Source organism: Lactuca serriola, chromosome 9, assembly GCF_051521515.1.
Source record: "Lactuca serriola cultivar US96UC23 chromosome 9, Lser_US96UC23_V15, whole genome shotgun sequence".
Taxonomy (NCBI): domain Eukaryota; kingdom Viridiplantae; phylum Streptophyta; class Magnoliopsida; order Asterales; family Asteraceae; genus Lactuca; species Lactuca serriola.
In genome coordinates, this window is record NC_136416.1 from 53,510,688 (window position 1) to 53,535,000 (window position 24,313).

The window sequence follows — 24,313 nt, forward strand, 5'->3', positions numbered from 1 at the left end:
CAAAACTAGTAACTAGTACGCTGTATCGAATTATGTATGGAACTAGCTAAAATGAAAAACATGTTAAATGACATTTATTTGAAAAACCTTTTGCAAAGTTTTGATATTACACACATAAATCTCATTTAGTTTAAACCTTTCATTTTTTATTAAACTTAAAAAGGGTTTTAATATTATTTTCTCAATAGATAAATACGTGTTTAGTACTATTTCGCCACATTAATTTTCTTAGCCGTTGGAAAATAGGTTTTGCCCAAAAGAAGGAAACACGTATAAAACTTTTGCGACTCGGCGGTGTGTTGTCGCCGGCTGCCATTGAAGAACATACCTTCTTCACCACTCTGCTGCTCAATCGGTCAATTTTTAGATAGAGGATGCAAGAAAAAGTGTCTGAGGAAGAGATGGTGACACCAGGAGAAGTACTGGGGAAAGGAAGCGAAGTGAAAGCAGGGAAGGGAGCATACCTGTCACATCATAATAACACCGTCTACGCCTCCCTCACCGGCCGCCGTTCCCTCTCCGCTGCGTCACCTGAATCTCCAGACCAGGTTATACACATGTACACATCTACATATCAAATAATATATTGGTGCTTAATTAGAATACTATTTCGCCTACCTCAAATTCACCAGCTTTAATCATCAAAATTGATGCGATTTCTCTATGATTTTGATGATGTTTGAAAGAGTATTGTGAAGTTAATGAAACCTTAATGGCTGTACTAAATATAAATAAGTTTTACCTCAAATGTTTAGGGCACAATTTACCTGATAACTTGTCCCTTTTAGATGGGTTGTGCACTTGTTAGGATCCAAATCTGATACAAATTTTAGAGGTGTTGAATTAAATATTCATTTGATTATGGTGGGATAGCTTGGTAATTGTCAGTTACTCCAAATTTGATACAAGTTTTAGAGGTGTTGAATTAGTACACATTGTTTGTATTGTAAACCAATTTACATGTAAGATTATACAAGTGTCATAAATGTAAAATAATGAAGCTCAAGGTGTAGTACAAGTTTCAAACATATTAAGCTTGTTCGATGTGTGGATTCTTGTCCCAGAAGTTGATATAGATAAAAAGGGGATATTATATATGACTGTTTCTTTTTTACTTAATATGAACAATATGACTTAATGGGTTAAACCAAAAAACTTGGCTTTATATGTTAAGATTCTAACCTTTTACCTATTTGCATTTCTATTTGCCTCCCAAATCCTCTCACGTTCTTCCTTAATGGTTTCTTAGAATTCCAACTAGCTTTGCTCAATTGTTTTTACTTTTTAGAATGCGAATTTAAGACCATTTTCATTTTCATTTATATATTCAAATAAAAAACATCACCAGTCATATACTCAGTTTTTGTACAATTATATTGAATAGATACTTTTCATCTAAATTAACTAATAAGATTGGTAAATTCTTGATAAGAGGCTTTGGATAAACTATTTTTCTAGCATCACAAATGTGATTAATTTATATCATATAGTTTGATTAATATTTCATAAGAATCATACAATATCATTAAAAAACATACATATATCATTATTGAATACTGTTATTCAAATATTTAACTGAAAAATGTGAAATGAGGACAAAGGAGCATGTTAATAAATTTCAAGAACATTACAAGTTCCTTGTTTCCTTTGGTCCAATGCAAGTTGGATTCATATATTTGAGAAAATAAAGATATTTTTGTAACCACAATGCATCAACTAAAACTTATTTATGTAATAATAAATCAATTTTGGTTATATTTTATTTTTAACAGGTCGAATAAGTAAACTTGAAACTCTCATTTATAACTGTTCTTAAATAAACAATCATTTGTTATTTACTGTCATTTGAAACTCTCATTCAGTCCAAAAAAGAAACAACCTTTATGAAATTATATGTTTCTCTTCTTTTTCTTCTTATTTATGTATTTATATAGCTATTTTATATATTTTTTTTCAGAGGCCAACTGTGGAAGTGATTGGACACAAAGCCCATGGTTCTGTTCCTGAGCCAGGTTGTGTTGTCATCGCTCGAGTAAGATTCATTACTTTTTATTGGTGTTGTTTTTTTTTTTTTTAAAATCAAAATTCAAAAAATTGTCATCTTATAATTTATTATCCTTTTTCATCTTTATATTTCTGTCTATATTAAATTTGATGTGGTTAAAATAGGTAACTAAGGTGAGTGCTAGGATGGCTTCAGCAGATATTATGTGTGTTAGCTCCAAATCTGTACGAGAAAAATTCTCTGGAATCATCAGGTAATTCAATATTTTAATTTTGTCAATAGCATTTTGCTTTCATTTCTAATTTATTTTTTAATTATTATTATTATGGTGATATGATTACGAGAACAGACAACAAGATGTGAGAGCAACCGAAATTGACAAAGTAGACATGCATTTATCCTTCCGCCCTGGTGACATTGTCAAAGCTTTGGTTGTATCCTTTGTTTATAAATTCTCTACAACTAAGTATTTTTTGTACAATTTTTTAGCAATAAAAATTTGTAACCTTTAACAAAATTTTCATGAAAAAGCTTTCTCTAGGGGATGCACGTGCATATTATCTTTCAACTGCACAAAATGAATTGGGAGTTGTATCTGCAGAAAGTATGGCAGGTAAGAAATAGCAACATACTTTTATTTATTTGTGTATTACATTATTATATTTTCTTATGTATTTTTGAAATTGGTTTTGTTTATAGGTGGCACAATGGTTCCGATTAGTTGGACTGAGATGCAGTGCCCGTTGACTGGTCAAATTGAGCAGAGGAAGGTTGCTAAAGTTGGGGCTTAAATATTTGATTTAAGTTCTTTTGAAGATTGAGATCTATGTATCTGTGTTTTTAGTCTTTTTTACAGTATCAATTTCATATTATAAAGTAGAATTTTAAGCCAAGTTTTGGGTACCCTTTTTCATGATTCATGTTTGAGTAAAAATTAAAAATAGTTTGGTTAGAATTTCCTTTTTTCCCTATTTGAAATTTTTTGTTGTTAATTCTTCTATACGAAAAAAAGAAAAAGAGAATTGGAGTTGTGGATGATTTTCTTTTTCAGAACTTTAATATAAATAATATATTAAATATACTATCGTAATTAATAGATAAAAATAAAAGATGGGTTAATGACTTATTTATGGAATGAATTTATATGTTTTAAATCTAAATATGCAATGAGATGGGCTTCTTACATTTTTCTAGAGTTATGTTTCAGTTTGTTGCAAAAACTTGTAAAGTTGTAATGGATCCATAGTGTCACACAAATTGGTAAATACAATGATAGCATTATGCTAACTTCTAAAAAATGTATTTTGTCAACCTTATCCATCTTTTGAATATAAATAGAAGATATAAGACATATTTTGGACTCTCTCGAATTTAAACATTCCAGATACTCATTTTAACTTTATTTTTAAATTTTTTTTTGTGTGTCTGAATACTTTAATAAATTATCTCATATAAAATTTTGTGTAACCTAAATAATTTGGATCAAAATAGTAATCACGCAAAATGAACTTACACGATCTATCATAAAATTCCAAATTTTAATTAACAATCTCATCCTATTGTCTACCAAATTTCTAATATTTTTAAGATCATTTAAATAAGTCTAGGTCCAAGACGTCGAGTACTTATTTTATATTATATATTTGATGATTTATCAATGAGAAAAATGTCTTTAAAAAGGTAACTAAGTTTTAAATATGTTCAAAAAGTATCAGTCAAGTTTGGTCAATACAAAAACATACCAGTCACGTAAGATTTTTGTACATATAATAACATCGGTAAACATTTTGTTCAAATCACACCTTATAGTTCCTAGTTGTTTAGTTGACATACTTAATGCTTAGTTGACATATCAATTGACTTATTTGTCTTATTGGTCGTGTACCCTTTGCATAATGTTAATATGTTATATATTTAACTTTTAGACCTTCACTCATTCCACCATTCAATATGCTTGACTTTACAGCTTCTTCTTGCTTGAAGTGAGCATGTAAGCCAATCATTCACTTACTTATTCGTATACTTTTTTGGAATCTCGATCTCCTCATCGCACTTGTCAATCAAGCTTTTTCCATTGCCAGTAAGCTAAGTAGGATCTAAGTAGGATCTGAGGCCCCTTTTGAATCCGGAAGGGAAAAAAGTACACCCATTATAGTGGACATCTCCTTGTGATCGAATGAAATTAAAAAGAAAATGATCCACTATGATGAGGTACCTCTTTTTTTCCCTCCCGGAAAAGAATGAAATACATAAGAGGACCATCCTTTTTTTTGCAACATGCTCATCATATTTACGGATTTACAGGCCTCATACCCTACTTTATTGACTAACAATGACAAATGATTGATTAACAAGTGCGACGAAAAGATAGAGATTCTAGAAAATTCTACCAATAAAGAAGTGAAAGCTTGGCTTACGTGGTCAACTCAATCAAGTCGAGGATATAAAATCAAGTCTATTGAATGGTGGTAGAGGGAGTTGCGGTCTAAAAAGTTAGAAGATAACATTGTGCAAAGTGTACGTGACCACAATACGCAGTTGTCCTTTTTTCTTTTTCTTCTCTTTAGGAGTAGTTGTAATTTAACAATTCGATTGTACTCAGATCGAAAATAGCAATGAATGTTAGTGTACTGCTCTATGGGCGTTACCTCTTCATGGTTGATCTATATTTCCAGTTGATGGGACAATAGAGTTATAGCCCTAATTTGTTTCATTTAAGGGGTTATATACATAGTAATGTCATATATGTCAATTAAGATGTCACCTAAGCGTTAAATATGTAACCTTAAAAACTAGCTACTATAAGGTGTGATTTGAACAAAATGTATACTTTGATGGTATTATGTGTACAAAGGCCTTACTTTATTGATATTTTTTGTACTTACCAAACTTGAATAATGTTTTTTGAACAAAATTTGAAGTTAATTACCCTTTTAAGGCGTTTTCCTGTTAGGGTAATATCAACCAAATTAATTAGTTACCATAAGGTGTAATTTGAACAAAACGTGTATTTTGGATGGTATTTTGTGTACAAAGTCCTTAATCTCTCTCTCTCTCTCTCTCTCTCTATATATATATATATATATATATATATATATATATATATATATATATATATATATATATATATATATATATATATATATATATATATAAAGAGAAACTTAATGACATCACCTTCAACAATCAAGGTCATTCATTGTGTTTCTTTGATTAATTTAAACCATTGAATCATTTTGATGATGTCATCATAAAATAAAATAAAATTAATATTAACTAAATTAGGTTGACTACGTTTGGAAAGTTGAAAACTTATTAATGATGACTGAAATTTTTAATTGAAATGTATTGAAGTGAAATAAATGTCAACATAGTTGTTAAAACATAAATATGGTTCATTCATTTTTAAAATCAAATAATTTGTATATACATTTCATAATTATAGAATATGAAATCAAAGAATTCAAAATAATATGATCTGAATCATAATATTAATTTATTCATATCATTTTCAAAATTATATATAAGTATATTCTCATTCAGTTGTTATCACAATTTCGTAAAATTTAGTCTTTACAACATCACATTCAAATACCAACTTCATAAGGATAACAATTTTTTTGATTTACTGATTAATTTCTTACATGTGATTATAGTTTATGTATCAATGACTTATTAGTGAATTTTTGATAAATGAATTTTTTATTCTATGTGTGTGTTTAGATTGAATTCTATGTTTGGATTGGATGAAGTAAAATTCATTTTAATTAGTTCTATGTCAATGGCTTATCTAGTTCACTAATATATTTTATACCGACTAAACTTGAATGATATTTTTTGAACAATTTTGAAATTTGATTACTAAATCATTTTAATTGTTGCAACATCAAAGTTAAAAACCAACTTTAAAGGCAAAAGGTAAAACCGGCTGAGTTGCATTGAAATATTTTTTCATGAACATTTATATCACATAGATTTTAACATTTTTTAAAAAGTATTCTATGATTTTAACATTTATATCGCATAGAGACCAAAATCAATAACTTAAAATTTATTTGTGGCAACTACACATATTCGTTGATTTTGTGTATCTGCATTTTCCATAAATTCCGATTTTGATTTCAGCCCGCCCATCCACTTTCCCTCCGTTTTCCCTATTTCTTCTCCACTCCCAACTTTGTAGCTCCGCTCTTCGCTACTTCACGCAGCGCCACCCAAAGCAACTCTGCTTCCGTCGCCACAAAGTTCGCAAACCCAATTTCAATATAACACAGGTACGTCTACCGTGTCACCATTGGTTCGAATGATGGATTGTTGTTAGTTTATCGTTTCATTTGGGTTTTTTTCTCAGATTTATATGGGTTAGACTGTCAATTTCACATAAGCATTAGAATTACGATTTTTTCGATTGGAATCTACGTTTAGTACTAGATCTTCATTGTTTTTTTAGTCCGTTTTCGTATAAAGTTCTACTCTTTGCGTTCTGAAAAAAAAAGCTGCAATTTGGTGTCGAAACCTAGAATTACTGTAATGCAAAACTGATACGAATTTGTTGCAAAAAGAACACTAAGATTTCGCAATTTTAGTATCCTTCAAAAGAACTTAAAATCTTAACTTGTTTTAGCTGGGAGGGGACTTGTTTTTTTATGATCTAAATTACTCTTTGCTTAAAAATAAATCTCTTTATGCAAACATTGTCAAGAAAGATCCACAAATACATATGAATCACCACATAAGTGAAGTTTTAGTGCTCAGATATCAGAAGAAATTATACTAAATCAGGAAAATGCAAGGCACTAGGGTTTTATTCTTATTTCCATTCTAAGTAGTTGCTTATATTTCCAGATTCCTATCTGTGTCTACTTTTTCTTTCCTCACAATCAATGGATCAACAATCAAAAAACGTTGAACAAATTGCCATGTTACCCATGGCTGATAAATCATGCTCAGAGTCTTCAACTCCTATCAAGAAACTCCATATCCAATCAATCAAACATCTTGATGCAAGCTTCATGTCTCCAACACCAGAGAAGACAAATGAGAATCTGAACATTAGGTCCAAAAAGGAACCTGCTAAACTCCCAGATAAGTGAGTCTTTCAATAACCAAATTATGCTTTTAATCATTTGACCAAGTTCAATCTAAACTATAACTGCTAACTCTTTGTTTCATACCAGATACCAAATCCTTTCAGACCTTTTTAATCGTATGACTACTTCACTGAGGCTCCTCAATCTGCAAAAAAAGTCACCTACTTTCAGTAATATATGTCATCAAGTTGAAAAACTCACAGGAAGGTACTGTTTTTTTCTTTCAGTTTTTATTTTCTACCATATATTAGTTTATATATAATATATATTCATTTTTATTTTCCAGGAAATTCTCGTATACTCATCTTGCACAGATGAAGTTTGTTCTCCCTGAAGCCATTCAGACTGATAAGATACTTTTACACAATAACAAGACTTTGACTATGGAGCCAGACATTAAAGTCACATTGCTTTTTGATATTGTAGAAGGTCATATTGAACATTCACCTTACATTGCTCTATGCCATACGTTTTCCTCTAGGCTCTTAAAGTTTGTCAATACACATTCAGAGGTAATCTTTTTACATCATTTGGTTCTAAAGTCAACATTTTGAAATAATGTTGACCAAGTTGACTAAATCTATAGGGTTGTGATGTACCCGAAGCTGAACTTCCAGAGCCATTTAACCAAAAAGAGATCAGATCAAAGTCTTTAAATGTGGATTTATCAGTGGAAAAAGAAAAACTACCAAATGTTGAAGAATCTGAGCTACTTAATCCTTCTCATTTGGAGCCTTCTTTCAGTAGACATTTTACAAAAAAAGACAATGAAGATACCACAAGTGAAAAAGAAACTGGTTTTAGTTCATGTTTGGATATAGTTAAAGATGAGAAAATACTTGTATCTGTTAATGGAAGCACACCAATGAAACCTCCATTGTTACATAATGGGGTATCTCTTTTAACTCCTGATTTACCAACTCCAAAGAGATCAGTGGCTACTGAAGATAACAAGGTTTGCCAGAAAGTCATGTCAAGTAGTTTATTTACAAAAAGGTCCCTGGATTTCTCAAATCCTGACATTGAAGGTGCAGTTGTGGATGAAAAAAGCAACTCTGTTAGTTTTCCTTCTGGAAAGGTATGATTCCAAGATTAATATTAGTTTTTGACTTTTTGGAGTTAGGGTTACCTACTTTTGCTTATGATAAATCTGATTATTATGTAAGGGTAAAATGGTCATATACAAGATACAACACTTCATATAGACACACACACCATTTGTTCATTACTTCATTACCCATTCAGCCACTTTATCTTCAATTTATTCAAGTTTATGATATTATGAACATATTTTTCACTTACAGGTTGAGGAAAAAAGTTGCTTGTCTGAACTTGTTGAGACCATTTACAACATATTCATGTCTGCAAACTCATCTTCAGTTACTAAAAGTGAACTTGTCCACAAAATCTTGATCAATAACTTTGACATCATAGAAAACGGTATGTACAACAGTAAAAATCCTGCATAATTTTGTTCATTTTTCAGAATCATAATTGTATGTTTTTTTTTTTTTATGAACAGGAGAGATTGAAGATCAGATTGATGATGTTGTAAAGAAAGTACCAGATTGGATTAGTAAGAAGGTGGCTCCTAGTGGGGATCTTTTGTACAAGTGAGTAATCTTTATATTCAATGATTTAAATTAATAGTTGTGGGAAAGTCTCATTTTATGCAGAATTAATGACTTAATGAAGAAACTAAAATGATTGTTGTGTTTTATACAGTATCAACAAAGGGTTGGATTTGAAGACTGTTACTGAAAAGCTTATTATGTAACCACAAAATTAAGAACTTGTGGTGAGACAATGATGAGGAAATTTGGTAGTTTTTAGTGTCTGGATGTATTAAGACTTGTTACTGATGGATTTTTTTTATTTTACTTAAAGTTACTCAGCTTGTGTGCTTGAAAGTCTTAATCTTTTGTGCCAATGATTGATTTTCAAGCTGACTACATGAAATTGAGGCAATTTAGGTCATAATTTATTAACTAACTTCATATAAAACAAATGTTAGTTTAAAAGAAAATATGTTTGCTCTTTCTTACATAACTAGTATAGTAAATATGAGTATGTAAATTATTCTAATAATATAAATTTTACTTTTTTTAATATAGTAATTGAAAAGAATAGGTTGTGAACACTTAACACTTTAGTATGACTAAGGCCTTGTTTGGTAGCATCTTAATGCCTTTTTACAAGAGACAAACAAGAGATAGTGTTTAGTAGCCATTTAAGTGTTGCACTCTACAAGAAGATTGTTTTTTATGTCGTTAAAATAAATTAAATTTAAATAAGTTTTAAAAAAGAGAACTTAAAAGGGTTTTTTAGCATTGAAATTTAAATAGTTTTAGTTTTACAATACTAAAATATAACTCATATAATCGCATTAACATTTTTTTTAAAATCATCCATATTTTACTATGTATTAACTGTTCAACAATTTTATCTCGTAATTGGGCAATATGTTCCTAGTGGTATGTTGTGGTATGGTACCACGCCTTTCAAGCCTTCGTCATCATCAACACACATATGGCTATTTTGAAACGATTCATTGAGTTGATTGTATTGAGTAAAGAACTCATCGCCCAAACCCTCTTTTCTTATAAAATTATGTAGTGCAAAACATGCAATGATAATGTTCATTTGTGTGACCAACGAAAATGATGTCATCATTTTCAATATAGGGAATCGTGCTTTCAAGACACCATAAACACACTCAATGATGTTCTGAAATGATGTCATCCTCATATTAGGATACGGAACCATAAATTCTCGAATGTGTGATATGCATCATCACAAAGATAGATAATATTTCTCTGTAAAGATATAAATAATTAATTAAAATTTTAAACTAAGGGGATGTTTGATATCATCTTTATAAACCTCTCACTCGATCCTGACTCCTCTAATATTTCTCTTACTCGGTTAGATATAGGGTTGTGTCTGACTCAGTTAAACCTTGACTAAATCAAATTTGACTCAATCAACAACTATCAAAAAACCATTAAGATATAAATATTTAACAAACCATAGACATATCTGATGGTGGAAACGAGAATGGTGCATATGGATCTGCTAATCTTTATGATAATATTCTAGAATCATGTGCTACCCAATGACGAGTCTAGAACGTAAAACTATATAGTTCACTATTTAAATAAAACCAATAAAAAATGAAAAAACTAAAAGATAGGTTTTGAAAAACTTGATTTATACATGTATTTCATTTGCCTAAAACATTAAGGTATTTCATTTAAAATATTTAAGGTAGTTCAAAATTTTTATGTCTATATATATATATATATATATATATATATATATATATATATATATATATATATATATATATATATATATATATATATATACCCAATCATCTTTTAAGTCATTTGAATTTGAATCTTTGCTAATTCTCATTGAAGACAAATGCTCTCCAATACATCAACCAGGAAAATAGTTTTAGGGCTACGAATATTAATAGATTTAGAGTCAACATCAAGTCGGCGTGAAGAGGAGTCGGCGTGGAGAGGAAGTCAAGAGGTGACTCAATCGCAATCAAGGGGAGGTGGCGGTAAAAGAAGATGCAAGAGTGGAAAGTTGCTTTGGGGGAAACCCCACCAGAAGGAAAACCCATGGGAAAAGTATTTTGCGTCATCCTGAGGTCAGGCTGACCGAAAGTAAGCAGGAAGGCAGCTTCCATCAAACGACGCCGTTTCTTGAATCCACTGTCATGTGGGGCTGAGAGGAATTTAAGCAGGCAAGTTGCTCATCGACGTAAGTACGTTAATCTTGTAGAAAAGGGTTTCACATATAGGTATCTGATATATATATATATATATATATATATATATATATATATATATATATATATATATATATATATATATATATATATATATATATATATATAGAGGAGGGTTCAATTGAGAAAAAAAAAGGTTGAGAATGGGGGAACCATTCTCAGTCAATCATTTAATGAGCTTAAAAAACGCACGGTGTCAAACTTGTAAATAATCCAAATACATTAATGAGCGGTGGCAAATTTGTAAATAATAAAAAAACATTAAACCGTCAGGGCACTTGAGTAATTTGATATCACGTCAAATCTCGACAGAAAAACACCATTTCCCTCTTCGATACACCATAACTCGAAAACCATTTGAAGAACAATCGACAAGAAGAAACACATTTGCAGAAGCATCAAATAACATAAACGAAGAAAAATGTCTTCCGATGAAAACATTAACGACACCATTTCCTCACTCTTGACAGTGAAAGGTAACCATCGGCGTTTTTTCTCGAGTTTTTAACGATTTCGAATCATTTCTAAAATTATCACTTGATTACTTGAAATTTCTCGTAATGTTCGAAAATTATTAGTTGATTTATAACTAAAAACATTGTTTTCACACTGTTCATTCTTCAAAAAAGGTTGTTTACTTCAATTTTACTTGAAATTTATGATACTCGTTCATTCTCGTAACCCTCCTTCGTTATTACTTTATTTACTTGAAATTTTTGTAAGAATCATCCATTATTATTTGATATATAAATGATTTTACATCATCTCTTTATTTTTCATCTTTATTCAAAACTATTCTGTCAAAATACAAACGTTACTTAACATTTTGCTTATGTTTTCCTAATATTAACTACTTACCCTTACAGAAACGACATCAACAGTGAAGAATACATATAAACGAAAACCAAGAACAAATCAAAAAGGTAAACAAAATATGTTTTGTTTACTTCTGAACACAAACAAAACTAATATTCATTCGTGAATATGTATAGCTTGCTGCCATACATACATTATTAATATGTGAATACAACAAGAATTACTTACGTATGTTCTATTCACATATGAATATAACAAAACATATTCATATGTGAATAAAGAAAATATGAATTCATATGTTTTATTCAAATATTCATTCATGAATATGTATGTTATATTCACATAGAACATAACTTACTGCCATACATACATTATTCATATGTGAATACAACAAGAATTACTTACATATGTTCTATTCACATATGAATATAACAAAACATATTCATATGTGAATAAAGAAAATATGAATACATATGTTTTATTCAAATATTCATTCGTGAATATGTATGTTATATTCACATAGAACATAACTTGCCGCCATACATACATTATTCATATGTGAATACAACAAGAATTACTTACATATGTTCTATTCATATATGAATATAACAAAACATATTCATACGTGAATAAAGAAAATATGAATACATATGTTTTATTCAAATACTCATTCGTGAATATGTATGTTATATTCACATATGAATAGAACATAACTTGCTGCCATACATACATTATTCAAATGCGAATACAACAAGAATCACTTACATATGTTCTATTCACATATGAATATAACAAAACATATTCATACGTGAATAAAAAAATATGAATACATATGTTTTATTCGAATATTCATTCGTAAATATGTATTTTATATTCACATATGAATAGAACATAGCTTGCTGCCATACATACATTATTCAAATGTGAATACAACAAGAATCACTTACATATGTTCTATTCACATATGAATATAACAAAACATATTCATATGTGAATAAAAAAATATGAATACATATGTTTTATTCAAATGTTCATTCGTAAATATCAAACTCATTTATCTTCTACTTACTATTGAATGAAGGTAAGAACACTAACATTTCCGATAAAGATTCACCAACAATGAGAGAAACAAGATCAATGCAGAAGAGGAAAAATGCGAAAGGTACAAAATTCCTATCATATCTAATATATTCATATATAATAAAATTGTATATATTAGTTATATTTTTGAAATAAATAAATATTAATAAATCAACGAGCATATATCATATTCATATATCAGTAACTTATTCAAATATTATATGTTTTCATTTCCCAGATAAAAAAGAAACAAAAGTACCAAAGAAAATGAAGCATCAAAGCAGGAAAATTCCATCAAAAAGGAAAACTCCTGAAAAACAACAACTACAAGATTCAGACTCTGATTTTGAAAGTAGTCATCCATCGAAGAAGGCAAAAAAAAAAAAAAAAAGGAGTCACCAATCAAAAAAGACAAAAAAAACCAATGGTAAAAGAATTTTACTCAATGAAAAACAGATGTTCACCAGAGGCATTACTATCTATAATCCTTGGGATGAGCAAAGAACAAAAAGAATCTGTAAGATCTATGGGTTTTGGAGCTTTGTTAAAAATGAAAATCATGGATATACCACTGAAGCTGGGATTTTATGTTCTTCAAAAATTTGATTATGAGAGAATGGTGATAGATATTGAAGGAAAGGAATTGAAAGTAACAGCAGAGTCTGTTCATGACATGTTAGGCATACCAATTGGTGGAACCAAACTTACACAACTGGATCAATGGCCTAAGGATGATACAAGTTATGATGAATGGAAGCAACAATTTAAAAAAGATTCAATCATCTGACTGAGTGCAATCAAAAATGTTATTGTTTCTACCACACAAGCTGATTTCAATTTCAAATTGAACTTCTTAGTTCTTTTTGTCAACACTTTTTGCGAGTCAACATCAATGGGAAGATGCAACCTGTTTTCCTTGAGTTATATTTCAAGAAAAACAGATATCAGCAACATAGACTGGTGCAACTATGTTTTGGACTGTCTTGTCAGAACAAAAAACTCATATATACCATACTCATATAACAACTTCTCTGTTGGACCTTCAGCTTTCTTGGTGGTAAGTTATTATAATGTTTATACTCAATTTTTAATAATATTGATTATTCATAATCTAATAGCAAATATTCATATATGAATAAGAAAAATATATTTGTTCACACGTAATGCTTTACATTACTTATTCATTTATGAATAAGTAAAAAATAATATTACTTGTTCATATATGAATATCAATTAGTTATCATTTATGTGCAGTTGTTCTATGTTGATAACATCCACTCGGAAGCTTTAACAGTAACACATAAACGTCCAACAATTTGTTATTGGAGTTCAGAGAAGATTAGATATCGAGAGACATTTGAACAAGAAAAATGTAGATTTGGAGTTGGAGAATTAAACGAAGAATTTGTTAATGAACAAAATGAAGGAGATACAGATCTCGAAGACAATGATTCTGATAAAGATGAAGATCATTCTGTTGAGGTAATTAGTTTTAACATGTTAATAATATATGATTACATTAAATTATTATATTAAATTCTAATCATATACTTCTTTTTGTTATATAGTGTGACATCCCCAATTTCTCGGCCAGAAAAGACCGGTTTGTTTATGCTTTATTTTAAAATCAGAGTAATCGTTTAAAGAAAACGGTTGCGGAATTTGTTCCCAAAAACAAAAATATGATAACCATTTATCCAGACATTTCTCAAAGAGAATGTATTTTCATTAAATAATAAAACCTTGGGATGTCATGTTCGATACAGACCAAAAGCATAAACAATATAAAATAGACCTTACAATAGTTATTTATAACTACTGATCTATAATCCAAAATCTCTCGTCAAGTCCGCCAACTTATACCCTTGTGCCATTACCTGTAATGAAAAGAAAACTGAGTGGGTCAGGCTTGGGAGCCTGGTGAGCATATATGGTTTTCAACCCACAATAATATAATTATTATATTTAATCAGCAAACAATCAACCCAATTACCCATCCCCATTATCTTCTTAAGGTTTTACCCTAAGAATCAACTATCCTTCATTCATTTATTCGTAAGGAATTGGCACGAATTCCATTACTGCCAAAGTTTATTTATCTAATACTAAATCCATAGTTATCAGGTGCTAACTCCATAGTCACCAAGGTTCACTTAACAAGCGCTAACTCCATAGTCGCCAAGGTTTACTCAACAAGCGCTAACTCCATAGTCGCCAAGGTTTACTCAACAAGCGCTAACTCCATAGTCGCCAAGGTTCATCAAATAGGCACGAAGTCACATCGTCGCCAAGGTTTATACAATAGGCGCTAACTCCATAGTCACCAACTATCCCATCTACCCAAGTTCTACCCAACATTTTTGTAGATATAAATACTTACACAGTTTAAATCATTTAACACTTATGTAAAACATCAATTCCACGCCCATCTCAAATAGACAAATAATATATAAACACATAGCACGTATTTCATAGCAAATACTTCATATTTATGTGTTAGAAGAAAGTAACTACACACTCATGCATATAAACAACAATATACTTAATACACTCAAACCATACTTGTATTATTATCGTGTTTATGAAAGGTAGTATACACTCACTTGATCGGAAGATGATCGGACGACACTACGACTTGCAGAAGTAGTAATCCTCAGCAGATCTGGAAGATCTTCACAAAAATTGAACTTCTCGCGGGCAGAGCTTCGGCTCGGGAATCATGCTCTTCGGGATTCTCGGGGCTTCGGATCTTGCTTTGGGACTCAAGATTGAGACCGGGGCTTCGGGACACTTCGGGCACGCAAAACGATGCAAAACGGGAGAGAGAAGAGAGAATGAGCAACCAAACTCGGCTGGCCCTTCAAATCTATTTATAGGGCAAATTTGGCCCTTGCCACGTCGTGGCAACCTTTTTCCACGTCGTGGGCTTGGTCGTCACTGCATGCGTCATCCCAAGTTGCATCTGGGGGCCTCCCGGAGGTGACAGGAGATTTGCCACGTCGTGGCACTGCTTGCCACGTCGTGGCATCTGACAGTTTTGGGGTTTCGCGCCCCGAACTTCAGAAATTCATAACTTTCGCATACGAACTCCGTTTTCGACGTTCTTTATATCGCCGCGAAGGTGAGATTATGCTCTACAACTCTCGTTTAGACTCCATTGGCTAATTTTGACTTTATTTTTAACATATTATAATTATATTACTTATATATTATTTTTAGTAGGCCGGGACAGGAAAACTTCGTTATAAACTCATAACTCCTTCGTCTGACGTCCGTTTTCATCTGTCTTTCCGTCATTGCACTAATATCGATGAGATCTTCAATTCTCATTTAGATCACTAAGGATAGATATCTATCAACCTTAAATTCACTATTTACGTCGCGCTGGGTCGCGCTAGGTCGTGTCGGTTCTGTCGCAAAACTTCGACATGTCATAACTTCTTCGTTATAACTCGGATTTTGGCGTTCTTTATATGCACGGAAACCTTGTGACATATACTACAACTTGGTTAAGATTAATCCTTCTAAATAATCTTCCATAAAAAAAGTCATTTTTGATGCTTATCGTCTCTAAGTTGACTAGCCCTGATCTACGGACGTTACACATAGGCATATGAATCAAAAATATCAAAAATGATTAATAGTTTTGAAAGGATGAAGGAAAAGCTGAATTCAAAGCTTAATGATGCGATGACAAAGTTCCTTGAAAAGGAAAGTTTTAGAATTTTCAAAGAAAAGATGAAAAATATGATTGTTGAAGAAAAAACTGAAAGCACAACACTTTTTAATTTTCCAATTAATGAAATTGGAGTTGAAGGAATCAATTTGACACCAATAATGGGTCAAAAAACAAATGATCAAACAGAAAATGAAGATAAAGAGGGAAATGGTGAAGAAGACAGTGATAATGGTGCAAGTCAACCAGAAGTAGATTATTTGCTTGATTCAAATGAAGCAGATAATGAAGGTATAAAGAATGATGCAGATAAGAATAAAAAAGAAGGTGAAATTAGAGTAAAAGAGAAAGATGCAAAGAGGAATGAAAATCAAAATGATGAAGAAGAAAAAGATGATCATGCTGAGGAAACAAATAATCATGAAGAGACTATTCAACAAACTAAAAATCAAAATTTGTTGGATAAAGTTGTTGACAACATTGTGGACAATGTCCTTGGAATTGGAGTTTCAAGTTTAAATAGTCAAGAAGATGAAATCTGGAATCACCCTGAAATGAAAACTATTTTCGATAATATTGATACAACTAAATTTTGTCTTAATTTTATTTTAAAAAAATATATAAAAATATCAATACACAATAACAATTTTGTTTGTTAAATTTTGACCAGGGTCACCAATGAGTACATGTAAAACTAATACTCTTGCAGAAAAGGAAAAATCAGAAGGTGTACATGAACAAGGAACAAAAGTTGAAAAAACAAAGGGAGATGATATAGGTAAATGAATGATTTAAAATATATTACAATATTTATATTGATTTTTTTTAATAACATTGTTTATTCATAAATGAATAATATACTATATAAATGAATAAAAAATAAAAATATTCATATATGATGTATATGTTTAAGGCAAGGAAAACTCTGAAGATAGAAATGAAGGAGGAACGGAAGCTAAGAACACGAAAGATGGATGTGAAGAAAAACAAACAAAAATTGAAAAAGGAAATGCAGAAGATAGAGGTAAATAGTTGATTCACTAACAAATGAATATAGTAAGTTTTATTATTCATAAATGAATAACACAATATATGAATAAATAAAAAATATAGTATTACTTATTCATAAATAATGATATGTATTACTTATTCATAAATGAATACATTACTTAATCACATTTCTTTATCTTTCAGGAAAGAAAAAGTCAGAATCAAAACAAGAAAGGAGAAAAAGCTGACAAGACAAAAGGAAATAAAGGAGGTAACAATTTGGATAAACATTTCAAAATATAAACTCAAATATTATAATTAACTTACAACTATTTATATGATAAATCTCCTGACATGCAGATACTCATCCAAGCTTTAGTCTAGGTCTCAGTCAAGATTCAGATCAAACTTCAAGTAAAAAATCTAATGAATCTTCAGTAAAAAAAGCACTTACAAAGAAACAAATCAAAGACGACAATCAGAAGGTTGTTATCAGATTAGCAAATAAAAATGTTCTTAATCCAAATCTAATCTCTGTATCAATTCCTACTGAAGTAGGACCATCAAAGCATGATTTGGATCAACCAAGAGAGAAGAAGCTTGCTGATGCTTTCAAATCACCTTTCAAATGTAGAATAACAGACACAAAACCCAAACTGACACATCAGGAGAGTATTGTCTGTGAATGGTTGTTCAACTTACAAGGTAATACATCGTAAGTAACTTTATTTTATATATATTCATATATGATTATTATATAGATAATAATCTATGACATTTTGATTATATATTTGTAGAGATGTGGTTGTCCAGACAAAATATGGTCAGATAGCAGAAAGAACAGTTATGGAAAGTCTATATGCAAACACAGAGATTTTTGGAGAAGTTTTAGACACTTGGTCTGATTTACTTAACCACCAAGAACTGGAAAGGGATTTTGGAAATTCACCATACAGACTCTTCTTGAAAGTTGGAGTTTCTGTAAGTTTATGTTCTAACCTTAATTCCTTCCTTATTCATAAATGAATACACCAATATGATGTATTCATTTATGAATATTATATGTTTTTACAACTTAAATTCACATATGATTATACAAATATGATGTATTCTTTTACATAATTATATATATTCAATCGAAATTCACATATGATTATATTGGTTACAAACTGCTTATCTAACTTCAACATTGTCTGATGAAAGAAAGTATGAAAAATTCAAGAACTTTCATGACACTACCAATGGGTACAAAAAAATCTTGAACATAAAAGATATTGACATGGTATGTTATTTAAAGTTGTATTTTTATATATATTTTATCAACAAAATACTTACCATTATATACATAAAAACAGGTATTCTTTCCAATTGTTAAAAGTGCTCACATTTTTGTGATTGTCTTCAACTTAAAGAAACCGTCAATTGAAATTCTAGACAATAGTACAGTTGAGGGGGATTATGAAGGGAAATACGGAGTAATAATGAAACCTTTGGTATGTACCCAGTTCACAACAACATAAAAGAACCAATTTATTACATATCTAACTTTTATTTTATTTAATGATCAGAAAAATTTGTTTGTGAGATACTTTAAAGAAATAAACCATCCAAGAGCAAATGCAATCTCAAAAGAAAGTATCAAACCCCAACGACTTGAAATATGATGGAGAACAGTTAAAAACAAAGTTGATTGTGGGGTCTTTGCAATGAGACATATGGAGACCTATATGGGACAACCACTCTCAAAGTGGAAACCAGGTCTTCATAAAGAAAGTGCAATGCAGCAAACTACTTTAGAGAAGCTCAGGCAAAGATATGCACACATAATGCTAACTTCTGAAATTAACATGTTGAAGGCTAAGGTGTTGGATCTTGCTGAAAAATATCAAAAAGTTGAATTCAAAGTGCGTACTGATCATGCATACAAGGCTATGCAAACAATTCAAAAAAGGTTAAAAGAATATTAATGATTGCTTGTGAAGATGAAAGAATGTTGAAGTGTGATGCTATAGAATAGTTTGTGTTGAAGATGAATGGATTTGAAGTACATGTAAGATGATTCTGCAAAACAAGTTTTAAATGGTTTGTTAAATATTGTTGAACATCGTTTTAATATTTTGTGAAATGCTTATGAACAACTTTTATTATCTTGTGTTGAATGATTATGTAATAGAAACAACTTCACTTATTTCTGTCAGTTTTTTATATTTAAATATTTTCAAAGTTTATTTATGTTTATTCATAAATGAATACGAATATGATATCTTCATTTATGATTAAATTAGGAGTAATATGTCAGTATAACAAAGTTCATATATGAATATAACAAATTTCATATATGAATATAACTAACTTATTAGTAGAAGCAAGTTTGCTTATTTATGTCATTTTTTTATATTCAAATATTTTCAAAATTTATTTTTATTTATTCATAAATGAATACGAATATGATATATTCATTTATGAATAAGTTCAAAGTAATATGTTAGTATAACAAAGTTCAGATATTAACATAAAAAAGTTCATATTTGAATATTACTTATTTATTAGTATAACAAATTTCACATATTTATATTCATTTATAAATAATTCACAATATCAATATAACTTATTTTATAGTAATTTAAAAAACAGATATCAACATATCAATTTACCATATCAATATAAATGTGTATTATTCATACATGAATATTATTGTTTATTGTTTTTATATGCATATATTCATAAATGAATAAAAAAAATCCCTAACTGTCTTTTGCTGATTTAGCAGCTCCAACTCTTTCTGGACAAGTACGTAAATTGTGTGGAACTCGCTTTCCACATCCTGAACACATTCTATGTTCTTTTTTAGAATTTTCATATGCTACTTCACCTGCACAATTCTTTTCTTGATTCCAGAACCTTTATTGCTTTGAACTTCAGGAACATGAATATTAATCTCTTCTGGAATAGGAATAGTAACACCCAAAAGCTTGCATACGACTTCACCATCTGTCTTGCTTTTCAATCCATAAGAAATATAATCACTCTCAAATTCCTTCAACAACATTTGTTGTTTCTCAGCAAACAAAGCCAATCTCTTTTTGTCATCTCTTACAATATCCAAACATGATTCAAAACTATAATATGAATCATTGACTAGCTTTACATTCTCACAATCACCTGAAACGGATTGAACAGAACTAAAACGATAATTTCTTGATATCACATCCTTTCTCCATCTCTTCAAAATGTACCTTTCAGGAATTTCTTTAACACCACATCTCATCATTATTGTAAAAGCATGTCTGCATAAAACACCCATACACTTAAAATGTTCACAACTGCAATTTATTTCTTTCTCTTCAGCTTTTATTTCAACCTGATACAAAAACAAAATTTACACATTTACATTCATATAAGAATACTCATATCAACACTCATATATATTCATATATTCATATAATATTCATATATGAATATTGATATTCATATATGAATATTGATATTCATATATGAATATTATCATATTCATATATGAATATTATTACATTTTTCATAAAAAACAAGTAAAATTACCTTAAATTCATTTTTAAAATCACTTTTACTGTTGTTGTGCTGCACAATGTAAACTTCCCAACCATCTTCAATACCAACATATGAGTACGTACAAAAAAAACATGCTTTATATATATTTCTTTTTGCACCTCAAAAAATAATGTACTTGTATAAACCTTTGATGCTTGCAGTTCTATTTCTCAAGGTGTTTGCATTTTATATGATGCTTTCTTTGATGCCCTATCAAGCTCTCGTTGAGTATTCCTTTGCTTTTGAATGGCAGTGTCGTAATTCATCATGAAATTCAAAAGTAAGTTCCCACTTTTCGAATATGTATTAAAGAATGAATTCATACTCTCTGACCTTGATGTAGTCTTCATCAAACCACACATTGGAATATCACTAAAATATCCAGGTATCCATGAATCACGTATTGTAAACATGTCTTTAAACCATCTTGTGTCTTCAAGATTGAATTCCTTCATAAGCAAACCCCTTCACCTCAAAAACATCAGGTTTCATATTAATGTCCCAAACAAGCTTCGAAAACCTTTTTCTAAAGTCTGTGTTTGTAAATAAATCATCTGATATCTGTATTAAAACAAAAATATTCATAAATGAATAAATAATAATAAGTAAAATAACAATCAATATTCATAAATGAATATACTAATAAGTAATATATTTGAAATATATTAAAATAATACCTTTTTTTTCAACTTTTTCATTATATGCCACATACATAATCGGTGCTTTGAATTACGAAACACATTCTCAACAGCTTGTTTTATTGCAGCATCTTGATCAGTTAAAACAAGTGTTGGTTCTTTCCCATGAGTTTTAAGAAGTGCTTTAAGCAACCAAGAGTAAGACTCAATGCTTTCATTGCTTAGCAACCCAGATCCAACAGTAACCGATTTTTTATGATGGTCAATAGCAGTAAACGGAACAAAAACCATTCGATACCTAACACACAAAAAAAATGTTCATTAGAATCAATTTTTGATGTATTAATAAGTATCAAAAATATTCATATATGAATAAGCTATAAACAAAAGTAGATAAAATAACTTACTTGTTTGTTCGGAAAGTCGCATCAAACGAGATAACATCACCAAATTCAGCATAATATGCCTTCTCCATTTCATCAGCCCAAAACATACAGTCCAAAACATCATCTTGACAATTAAACTCAAATGAGTAATTTGGATAGTGAGTTCGACGGTCATTCATTGTGTTTACTATCATTTGGGCATCTTTATAACCAATAACCCTGTTGATATCTCTCCTTAAATTTTTATAGTCAACTACTTTGGGCTTTACAAACTCATACCCACCTCTCAGACTTGCCCTCAACTTATGAGCCATAGTTGGACCTATTTTTGATGTGGAAGCACGCACAATAAACTCTTTTTCTGAATATGACATTTGTCTCGCCTTTTTTAAATCGCTTCTCTTCTCAAGTGGATGGTTGTGAAGTTCATCAAACTGAAAAACTTTATAATCTGGAGTTCCATACACAGATTCAAATATAATCTTTGCTTGACAACCAATAGATCTTGAATTTGAATTTCGTTTCCTCCTAACACCACTTGTACCTAATGTGTCACAAGATTCCTTTTTCTGTTTACCACCACCATTACATATAACATGTTTCTTCTTTATAATCTTGTTATCAAACCTTGACTGTGTGCTCAGTCTAACATCAAAACCACCAATTTCAGCATACTCAAAATACATTTTGATAGCCAACTTTAATGATTTGAAGATTAAACCCTTAAAAGGAATAAGTTGAACAGGTACATCTGGCTTATAGACATGTTCTCCAATTATATCATCAAAATATTGTGCATCATGTACTGAACTTGAAGATTCACCACCTAAAATAATAATGCATGAATAAAACAATAATATATATGAATACATAAAACTCATATAAATAAAACAAAAAACATTCATATATGAATAAAACATTCATATATGAATACACAAAATTCATGAGGATTCAAAATATATAAAATAAAACATAACTTATTCATATATGAATAAAACGAAAAAAAATAATAAATTCGAAATTACAATTAATACACGTTTATTCATATATGAATAAGACAACAATTTATTCATTTTAACATATTCATATGTAAATAAAACATAACTTATTCATATATGAATAAAACGAAAAAAATAATAAATTCGAAATTACAATTATCACACGTTTATTCATATATGAATAAGACAACAATTTATTCATATTAACATATTCATATGTAAATAAATGATAATCAATAAAATTAAAAACAACAAAATAATTCAATAACTGATACCTTCAAAAAATGAGTTCTCAACATCTTCTTCTTCACTCTCACTCATAGAAGAATACAAATCACCATTAATAACACTAGAATTCGACATAATACACCAAATGATCTATATAAACAAACAAAAACAATCTTAATATCGAATATATCTCACAAAAAAAGTCGTAAAGATGAAAACCTGGTTAATTTCGAATATATCTCAGCTCAACGTACAAAATATCTGAAAGAAACTTAAATCATATATGATCATATGATGTAATTAATCAATCTCTCTCAGTACAAAACGTAAAAACTACAACGATATAACTGATGAAATAAATATCTCAAACTACTTAACAAAAATCCGATGAAATAACTCCAATACATATTCGAAACTTGATAATCTTGATAATGAACTCCGATGAAACAACTCCAAAAGGAATATAATAAGCGTAATTCAAAATAAATTATAAAAAGCAATAATCTTGATAATGAACTCCGATCTATCCGATTCAAACGATATACATACCTGATCAAATCGGAAACTCAAAACGAAGTAGAAAACTGAAACACAGATGCGAAACTTCACGATTAATTGAATGAAAACGTATAATTGCTAACGAGTTATATAAATAACTCCAATCTATCCGATTCAAACGATATACATACCTGATCAAATCGGAAGCTGAAAAAGAAGTAGAAAACTGAAACACAGATGCAAAACTTCACGATTAATGGAATGAAAACGTATAATTGCTAACGAGTTATATAAAGAAAATAATCTTGATAATGAATTCCTCATATCCGATTCAAATGATATAAAGATATCATCAAACTGGAACCAGATAACACGAACAGGTAAGTTCTATGTAAAAAAGTTGCTAATTTAGAAAGATACCCTTAATGAAAATGGACACACATATTTTTTTTTAATTTGAACATGTTAGATAAATGATTGGCTGAGAATGATTCCCTCATTCTCAACCTTTTTTATTTTCTCAATTGAACCTACCATTC

At 29.9% G+C, this 24,313-nt stretch overlaps 3 protein-coding genes across 3 annotated transcripts in view; 2 read left to right on the forward strand and 1 right to left on the reverse strand.

Moving 5' to 3' along the window:
- The first annotated feature begins 237 nt into the window (after positions 1 to 237).
- LOC145077013 (Nucleic acid-binding, OB-fold-like protein) lies at positions 238 to 2,960 on the forward strand. Its single transcript, XM_079022798.1, has 6 exons — positions 238 to 548; positions 1,958 to 2,032; positions 2,170 to 2,258; positions 2,355 to 2,439; positions 2,537 to 2,618; positions 2,705 to 2,960. The coding sequence occupies exons 1-6, from the start codon at positions 375 to 377 to the stop codon at positions 2,794 to 2,796; spliced, it is 597 nt and encodes a 198-aa protein (XP_078878924.1). The 5' UTR covers positions 238 to 374; the 3' UTR covers positions 2,797 to 2,960.
- A 3,122-nt stretch (positions 2,961 to 6,082) lies between these two features.
- Positions 6,083 to 8,989, forward strand: LOC145077034 (CDT1-like protein b). The gene is made up of 8 exons (XM_079022815.1): positions 6,083 to 6,279; positions 6,851 to 7,094; positions 7,183 to 7,302; positions 7,382 to 7,607; positions 7,682 to 8,173; positions 8,400 to 8,535; positions 8,618 to 8,708; positions 8,821 to 8,989. Exons 2-8 carry the CDS (start codon positions 6,889 to 6,891, stop codon positions 8,870 to 8,872), a joined length of 1,323 nt encoding a protein of 440 aa, XP_078878941.1. The 5' UTR covers positions 6,083 to 6,279; positions 6,851 to 6,888; the 3' UTR covers positions 8,873 to 8,989.
- Positions 8,990 to 20,322: 11,333 nt separating this feature from the next.
- LOC145075701 (protein FAR1-RELATED SEQUENCE 5-like) overlaps positions 20,323 to 24,313 on the reverse strand; it is a 12,992-nt gene continuing 9,001 nt past the window's right edge. Inside the window, exons 3-9 of the mRNA XM_079021843.1 lie at positions 23,966 to 23,981; positions 23,826 to 23,879; positions 23,324 to 23,426; positions 22,072 to 22,876; positions 21,704 to 21,962; positions 21,498 to 21,587; positions 20,323 to 20,820 (exon numbers count right to left, since the gene is read on the reverse strand). Of these exons, the coding sequence (XP_078877969.1) occupies positions 20,323 to 20,820; positions 21,498 to 21,587; positions 21,704 to 21,962; positions 22,072 to 22,876; positions 23,324 to 23,426; positions 23,826 to 23,879; positions 23,966 to 23,981 (1,825 nt within the window). The remainder of the gene's footprint in view (positions 20,821 to 21,497; positions 21,588 to 21,703; positions 21,963 to 22,071; positions 22,877 to 23,323; positions 23,427 to 23,825; positions 23,880 to 23,965; positions 23,982 to 24,313) is intronic.

Excerpts from the sequence above, each read along its gene's own strand:
- LOC145077013 (XM_079022798.1), top strand. The coding sequence starts at position 375 with ATGCAAGAAAAAGTGTCTGAGGAAGAGATGGTGACACCAGGAGAAGTA. Across the intron at positions 2,033-2,169 it reads GTTGTGTTGTCATCGCTCGA|GTAACTAAGGTGAGTGCTAG; the intron begins GTAAGATTCATT and ends TGGTTAAAATAG. Across the intron at positions 2,259-2,354 it reads AAATTCTCTGGAATCATCAG|ACAACAAGATGTGAGAGCAA; the intron begins GTAATTCAATAT and ends TTACGAGAACAG.
- LOC145077034 (XM_079022815.1), top strand. The coding sequence starts at position 6,889 with ATGGATCAACAATCAAAAAACGTTGAACAAATTGCCATGTTACCCATG. Across the intron at positions 7,095-7,182 it reads CCTGCTAAACTCCCAGATAA|ATACCAAATCCTTTCAGACC; the intron begins GTGAGTCTTTCA and ends GTTTCATACCAG. Across the intron at positions 8,536-8,617 it reads CTTTGACATCATAGAAAACG|GAGAGATTGAAGATCAGATT; the intron begins GTATGTACAACA and ends TTTTATGAACAG.